General features: G+C 37.0%; 1 protein-coding gene across 3 annotated transcripts in view; it reads right to left on the bottom strand.

The window, feature by feature from the left end:
• Positions 1-1089: 1089 nt before the first annotated feature.
• Positions 1090-8326, bottom strand: part of LOC113207136 (6-phosphofructo-2-kinase/fructose-2,6-bisphosphatase) — a 35042-nt gene continuing 27805 nt past the window's right edge. For 2 of the 3 annotated variants that reach the window (XM_026423541.2, XM_026423543.2), the window contains exons 5-10: positions 7629-7788; positions 7418-7521; positions 7116-7334; positions 6802-7036; positions 6589-6716; positions 1090-4430 (exon numbers count right to left, since the gene is read on the bottom strand). In XM_026423541.2, coding sequence (XP_026279326.1) covers positions 4368-4430; positions 6589-6716; positions 6802-7036; positions 7116-7334; positions 7418-7521; positions 7629-7788 — 909 coding nt within the window. In that variant the 3' untranslated portion in view covers positions 1090-4367. Of the gene's footprint in view, positions 4431-4976; positions 5801-6588; positions 6717-6801; positions 7037-7115; positions 7335-7417; positions 7522-7628; positions 7789-8326 lie in introns of those variants that run through there. The other variant, XM_026423542.2, reaches the window with a different exon arrangement.

Genomic DNA, 8326 nt, shown 5'->3' with positions numbered 1-8326 from the left:
GGGGGGCACCGAGGGTTGCCTACGAACAGGGTTTTGTGGCACACTAGAGGCGATTGGGGAGGGGGGGGGGGCTGCTGGACTCTGCCCTCTGCCCGCCGCTGGCAACAATCGGCGCCTCATGGCTTGTATTGTTGGTGTTCGGCTAATCAGACAGCTGCTGGCGGGAGCTCCCGGCTGCCCCAGCACCAGGCCGCGAGCAGCCGCGAAGAGGGGGTATATAATTGCAATTAGGTGCCCCCTGCCAGCCCGCCCCGCCCCGCCCGCCGACCAGTTCGCCGCTGGTATGAGTAACGCGGCAGTCGTGTCTGGCCCGCGCCGCCCGACCACAAAGTCAGGCCCCTGTTTTCTTTTCCACGTACGTCGGTACATCAGTCGCCTCTTCCTTCCCCCGCGTGTGAGAGGCGTGCGGAGTCCGCCCCAGCGAGCGGCGCGGCGGGGTGGCACCCCGTGACCACCCGCCTCCTGGCCCCGGTCGCGTGCCAGCCCGGTTACCGCCCGGCCCCACACACGCCCCAAGACATTAAATACATTTTCTTTAATTCTTTTTGTGGGGTGTGAGCTTATTAAGACAAATCCTTTCCCCAAACTTCAAAATATGTTAATGCCGATTTTTAGAATCCACCCACGCTCACGTCAGTCTGTGAGCAAGCCAATCACCAGAACCCCGATTGATTATAACAACCAATCGTACCCCTTTCCCCTTTCCTTTTTCCGCCTCTCGCGCTGACAGCAGTGAGCAGTGGCCCTAGAGGAGTGTACACCCCCCCCTCCTTTTTCCTCTCTCTATGTATCGTTCTCTCTCTCCGCCCCGGCCCGGCCGCGCACACGGATCGCAGCAATTAGAACAAGTGCTGGAAAGGAGAGGCGAATGACCACAATTAATTTGCGAGCCAGAAATAACGAGTTCCGTGAGGATGCGGGGCACTCACCGAGGCACTCGCTGCACGAGCCAGTACTTGTGTGTTCTGTTCTGGCTTGCTCGCGTGCCACTTCCTCCCCCAACTCGTTTCGTTCGTACAAATACCTCATCTTTACATTTACGGAGGAAAGGGAAAGCCCGTGAGCGAGCAGGTTTCAACAACGCAGAAAAAATTTTCACTTATCACTTTATTTCGCCATTTTTCCACCACTTCTCTTTACATTGCTCAGGGAGAGACGTCAAACACCATTTACACTGCAACGTATCCGTGCGGAAACTGACATATAGAGTTTAACATTTCACATAGCTTCCTTTCCTATAATCACTAGTAATGGGGATGGAGACGCAAGGCAGGAAACCTGGATGACAAAGTTCAGAAGGAAAGCACAGACAAGTAGACAAACGTAATTACAATTCAATGTCTAACAATGGCCAGTCCTCTAAACGCATTTAATTCAACCCAACTAGAAACACTTATTATTTCTGGACAGGTGGATAATATAGGGTTGGCCTACAAAAAGTAGTTTGATGAGAGAATGTGTTTTGTAGAAATTGTGTGGGAAATATAGAGAGGTACTTTTTTACCAAAACTGAATGTCTCTTTCCACTACATATCACAAATTGTGGATTCCTAGAAACCACAGTAAACAACCATCATTATCACACATTTCAATAAAAATAAAATATACAAAGCAATAACAATCAGGTCCCACTAATTCCATGCCTTAAAGTCCCTTAGATATTAGGCACATTATTGAGCCTAACACAGAATTGATGGGCGATATATGAAAGAGATCAGTTTTTCATAAACCACATAGGAAAATGCAACATCAGTTACATGAATGCATGGTGGGAACTGATAATGTGAGACCATTAGCAGTGTATGTGTAGTCTCAATAATTACACTTGCCTGACATTGCTTAGTTTTGATATTTAAGAGATCATGAAAATCAAATTGAATTTTGACAACTCAAGTAAGACCTTTTCTGTCCATGTCTCTCTTTAGAGAGAGCTAGACATTCAAACATCCAAATTGAGTCAATCTAGAGATGTGAGACGGAGAATAAAGATAAAATATGTAGGAAATAAAATTCTTTTTATAAAATTGGTAAAAGAATCTAAGATTGTCATGAGATTCCAACTAATGAACAAGTGTGTTTACATGAAACATTTAGTATCTTAAAGAAAGTATTATCTAACATGTTACACACATCAGCCGAGAGCGAACAGACCCTTGCAATTGTGTCAGGTTTTTTAACAGCAATTTTCTCTTTGTCATTGTTTTAATATTGTCTGCTATGATACCTTGTTGCGCTCTAGCCAAGATATGAAATTATTACTCAGTGCAATCTGCAGAATGGTCCACATCATAAGTCTGTTTTAATTGCACCAAATGCAAGGTGAAATTAGCAAGTATTACACAGAGCTCTAGGCATTAAATGGAAATAATTAGAACATTCAAGATTATCTGAATACCTTATAATTTGAATTAGTGGAAATAGAAGAGAAGCACATAAAATACAATTTCATTTAAGAGAAGACAAAACCTTATTTTTAAGATTTGTGATGCCACATTATTTATTTTTCTTTAGAATTTTAATTGGACAACAGTTGTATCTCATACTTTCTCATCTTTAGTCAGTGTAAAAATATTGGTTCTAGTGAATTTAAGTATATACAGACTCAAGTGTAGTCTTTTTTCTTCTGAAGTCCTTACAAGAAAATTTCAAGTTTGTTTTATTTAAGTCAAGAATGTTGGTGAGAAGAAATTTAGTATCTATTAATAGATGATAATTTACTCCATTTAGCAGCTCCATAAGCAACTGAGACTATCATATATGGTTGCATGGGTGGGGAAACTACAATAAAATCAGTACTTGTTGCATTTGGTACTAACAGTCAGGATTTTCCTTTCAAGGCAGGTACTACGTATAGTTATACAACTCAAATAAGCTTTAGTCACCATCGGTAGTACTTTCTGACACACACACAACCGTTAAGCTTGCATTCTTAAAAAATTTCCTTTTTCTTGTGGACATTTCAAAAATTATTCACAAGCAAACCATAACAACTTGTCCTCAGTTTAAAGGCGCCTCACCCTACATGTAAAAGCAAAACAACAGTGGGTAAAATGCCAAGTGATATTCTTGTAGATAAAATTGAAATTCTGGATGGAATGCAATATGAAGACTTAATGTACATGATCAATGCAATCCTACACCAGAATAATGTTACATTCAAGACCAAGCGCTATGTTTAGCACACTAAGACAACATGGGGCCCTCAAACACAATTATCATTTTTAGGGAGATTAGTTGTAAACTCTACAGTTGACTAAACGTCATTGAACCTACCTCAGTTATGATTGACCTAAAATTTCAAAAAATGGTGCTAATGCAGTACAGCAAAAGAATATTATAGTAAATGAAATAAGAGAGATGAAAACACAGAACTGTATTCATATTACGAATCCTCAGACTTCTGAATGAAATGAGGACAGTCTGGTGATTGAGTTCCAGAGGGGAAGGAATGGTCATAACTATAAACCTGATATGAAAAGATGAAAATGAAAGTTTATGTAAGGGTCTTCATTATTAAGATTACGCAGAATCGGTGCTTCATGCACATACAAACACACATACACACACACAAACATAAATATTTATGTATAATAGTAAATTTATCTTAACTCATAATATCTACATGTAAACCTTACACTACTCAATAAAACAAAATGCTTAAAACAGTAACAATAGGGAGAAAATATTTTTTTGGTAGACAATCAAGTACATTGATAGTCATTTAAATAGTGGAGATTTGAGCTGTTTGCCATAATGTTAACATTTATAATCTCCAATAAAGATGAAATAAAGAAACAAACATTTACCAACAAATGATAGAAGCAATTTGGCCATTGCACACTCCATTTGCATCAGACCATATCTCTCACCTCCTGTTATATACAGTTTATACAAGAAAACATATACAAAATATGTTTATCACCCAGACTATAAAATAAGCATTTATGTATTTATATTGCACTTTTCAGCCCCTAAAATTGTCATGACATAATTCGAGATGCAAATGCAATGAACATTGTAAGTCATACAATGCAGAATGATGAGATTTTTAAATTATCCAAGATGGAAAGGCAATGTAGAGCCAACATCAGCATATCTTTCCTTCATTCAGAAACAGTAGTAAGATTAGGAGCACAGCACTTGGCACAGACTGAATCAATAGGGGCATTTTTAATTATGTATTTTTTTCTTAGACCAGAGACAAATTCTAAGCCCAAAACATTGTCAGATGTTAGTCCAGTAAGAGCCCTGCTCTGACCATCTAGTATTCTGTGGAAAGCTCCAAAGAGCAAACCTCACTGAAAATCACCTTGCCTGAGGATAAGGTGAAGGATGTGTCTCACATACCACAATATGCTACACCAGTATCAGCAATTTTCTGAGTTTTGTAGCTTTTCTCGCTTGAACCGTTCCTCCAGGTAGCCAGCAACCTGTGAAAAGAGGGATTTAAGTGTAGTACAATTTTAGGAGATACAAATCAAATTTCATCAATTACTTTCAAAAATAGATTAAAAAAAAAAAAAAAACTGTTTAAGGATAGTAAATTTCTATGGGCTGTTTTCTGTACTCTACAAACATCCATGATTCTGACACAGCAGCCTGAATTTCTCCCACCTTAAATGCAACCTCTTCTACAAATTCTCATTCAATTTGAAGTAGTGGAGAAGTATATTGAAATTCAAATGAATTGCTTGTTCCATTAAGCTGTCTTCAGGCGTACGAAAGCAACGCCAGCAGAAGCCAATTTCACACAGGCAAGCAATTAAGTCATTTAGAAGCTGCCCAGATGCTTCTATGAACTAAATAAAATTCGCTATTCAATGCACTCAAAACGCGTCTGAAGCCTCTAAATACTCTGTATTTTAGGTATACATTAATGCTGTGTTAGGTGTTAGAAAGCAACAGGAGACAAAGTAAAAGGGGAGTTCAGCAGCTAAGAATTTTGGCAGTTTCACAACAAAAGAAAAAAAACAACAGACGAGATAGGTATTATTTATTAGTTTTACGGAACGTTGTAGAACCATACATTCAGGAAATAAGAGTTTTATTCCACCCACATCACATATTAGTTACTAGTGTAAATAATTTTTTTCCAACTATAATTTTAGAAAGAAAAATATTTAAAAAGAGATTCACCATAAAATTGAATGCTGCATTTCTCAAGAATCTTTCATTTTACTGAGTAGACACTACATTATAAAAGGTTTGATCAGTAATAACTTTGACCTCACAGTCTTAGCAATATAAAGACAATTTAAAACATCAAAAATTGAAATTGTCAAAGGCAAGTGTAGTCACAAGTAGCTAATGTTTTAAGTATAATGCAGTTGGTATCATGAACATAACAGTATAAAGCGAAGTCAAATGATGTTATGTCATGTCACTGTTAACTATTTTAACGGCAAGGCAAAAACACATGCATAGTAAAAAAACAACAACAAAGAATTAAAAATTAACAGAAGGAATGTAAAGCATCTAAATAATTCCAGAGAAGGAAATAGGCAACTACATACAGCCTAGAATGCATTGTTGTACTCAACTCACAACAATTCATAAATTAGCTACACACATTGATAATTAAGTCCATAAAAGTAATTCAAGTCAGTTCCTTTAATCACATGTTCATACTGGTCACTATTTCTTAAACTCATGTCACAAAGCCTGAGCTACTCCCAATAATTCAGAGCTAGGCCTGAAGATAATGAAATTAAAATATTGATTTTGATAGTAACTGATGAGACTTTTGAGATATACTGAAGTCATTAATCTCCTGCAAGGGCGTTTTAAGTGGCGATTCCTCCTGAAAACAACAAATCTACTTCTGAGTAACTTTTATGGCTGAAACATCTAGTTGTATACTGTAATTGAGCACCAAAATTAAAAAATGAACAATTGCTAACTACAAACCTACAGCAGTAGATAACAAAATTTCAAGCTTTGTCTCTGAACCGATTACAAGAATATACAAACAAATAGAGGTGCTCAAACAAAGCATGCAGCTACAAAAATTACAATACAAGAAGTGCTTTTGAAAGTGCATGCAGTACGAGTGAAATAGAAATTGCAAACTTGGAGTATCAATCCCTCAGAGAAAGCATAGTACTCAGTTAAAGTAAGGGCCTTCCTTTACTGCACTGAGGCATAGGTAATACTGTGGAGTGCAAAAGTGTTACACAGCATGCAATTTGATGCACTAGAAGATAACTACAAAGAATGTTAAAACTCCAGATGTGTTAAACAGACTTGAAAGGAAGATACTCAAGACACGCACACACACGTACACACATCCCTTGAATAACATTAAAATAAGCACTGTAAAGAAAATTTAGTACCAAACCAGCTTTGTACATAAGGGAGAAAAACTTGCACCAGTAGAATCCTGGATGTCTGACTTTCCAAATATGTAGCATTTATAGGATTTAAAAAAAAAATCTATCTACTTATTGAACAAAGCCCTTACATAAAAGGTTGAGATACAAAATTCAAAGCAATACAAAAATAAAAATAAAAAAATCTACAACACAATTTAAGTTTATAACCACACAAAATTTGAATTTAAAAAAAAAATTAGTTTGACTGTGCTCCTACCTTAGGCTTTGGCCGATGTGTGTCTACAGCCTCAATAGGCAACTTGATATAATCCACTTTGCATCCATAGGCTACAGGTGTCAATTTTATCACAGTATGTAATGGAACGTTCAAGTAGGGCAATTCATCTAAAACAGGAAGATAAAACATTTACAAAAACATACTACGTATTATTGTCATATCTGAGGAGCACATTACTGCATTTTAACTTACCAGCTGATTTGTCCAAGAAATAAGCAAGAAGGCAACGCATCACAGCTTGATGGCTAACAACAAGTACATTGCCTTGACGCTCAAGTTCCATTATGACTGGTTCAAGGCGGGCTACTAGATCTTCGTATGATTCCCCACGGGGATAACGGTATGTGAATTTTGCCTCATCACGTGCTGCAAAGTCTTCTGGGTACTTCTCAGCGATTTCTTCGTAAGTCATTTCCTCACATATACCCTAAAAGAGTAAAATTCTTTTTATGCAGAATTTAAAAAAAAAAAAAAAAAAAAAAAATAGATTAATGAGCACCACTCACCGCATCAATTTCATTAAGTGCCTTCCAACGCTCTTGAGGTGCTGGTACATTAGCTACTGTTTGAATTGTCCTCTTCAACCATGATGTCCATACTCGTAGATTAGGGATGTTTTGTTGCTGAATGAAGCGAGAAAGTGATTCAGCATACTGCTGGCCTCGGAATGAAAGATCTGAGTCCCCGCCAATTCGCCCTTTTAAGTTTTCTTCACTTTCACCATGCTGTAAAATAAAATGTTTAGATGATGTTCAGATTGGAAACAAAATTTAGATTTATGACAAATTAAAAAGGCATGACAACTGACCCGAGTCAAGTAAATAGTTCTGGGCACTATGTGAATGTTCATAAGGTAGTAGACAATCCTGCTTTGGATATGGCCTTCATGTTTGTGAACAACAACCTTTTCTCCTGCAATTATGTAATAGGTAAAAAAATAAAAAATATGAACATGCATTGCATGCATTACTCAATTTTAGTATGGTAATTAATGAAATTGTTAAAATTACAATCCATACCTGTGTTATATATTTTCATAAAGGAAAGATTTGATTCCAATGTTTCATCAAGAGGTTCATAGCGTTCTTGATAATGCTCAATACGCATTAAGAAATCCTTGAGAACAGAATCCATATCCATGTTCATATTTTTGTAGTCTGGACTATTGACTTTTACTTCCTGAAACAGACAATTAGAAAAACTCTAAATAATGAAGAAAAGCACATCTGCGTATTCCAGAATTTTAGGGGAATGAGCTAAGAAGAATCCTGGTAACTCCTGAACAACTCTTCTACTACATTAAACTTCAGTAGAGGGTTACATTAATTTGCCTTTGAGGACAAATGAATAATATGATGTAAAATGATCTGCAGAGACCTTGAGTGACAAAAGAATTAGAAAGACTGAAAACTGAATAGAGAACAGCTTTTTAGGTTCATGAAGTTTCTTTAAATTCACTTGCTGGTTAAATTCGATTATTTTTTATAGCAGTCTGAACAGCATAGGTAATTTGCTACATCACATGCAGGGGAAAGTCTACAACTGTGAACAAGGGATTCTTGTGAAATATAGAATTATCAAACACTGAAATGTTAATGTCTCACAGATAGATTAAATTCAACAAGAAAATTTGAATTGTACACAAAATTTAACAAGTAATTTATTAACAGACTAATCAAACAGACTAATCAAACAGACTAATTTATGGGTCCATTTA

The sequence above is a fragment of the Frankliniella occidentalis genome, unplaced genomic scaffold, assembly GCF_000697945.3.
Source record: "Frankliniella occidentalis isolate FOCC.00 unplaced genomic scaffold, Focc_3.1 Scaffold289, whole genome shotgun sequence".
NCBI lineage: Eukaryota > Metazoa > Arthropoda > Insecta > Thysanoptera > Thripidae > Frankliniella > Frankliniella occidentalis.
The sequence above is the reverse complement of the archived record's forward strand: the minus strand, read 5'-3'. Positions and strand labels throughout refer to the sequence as shown.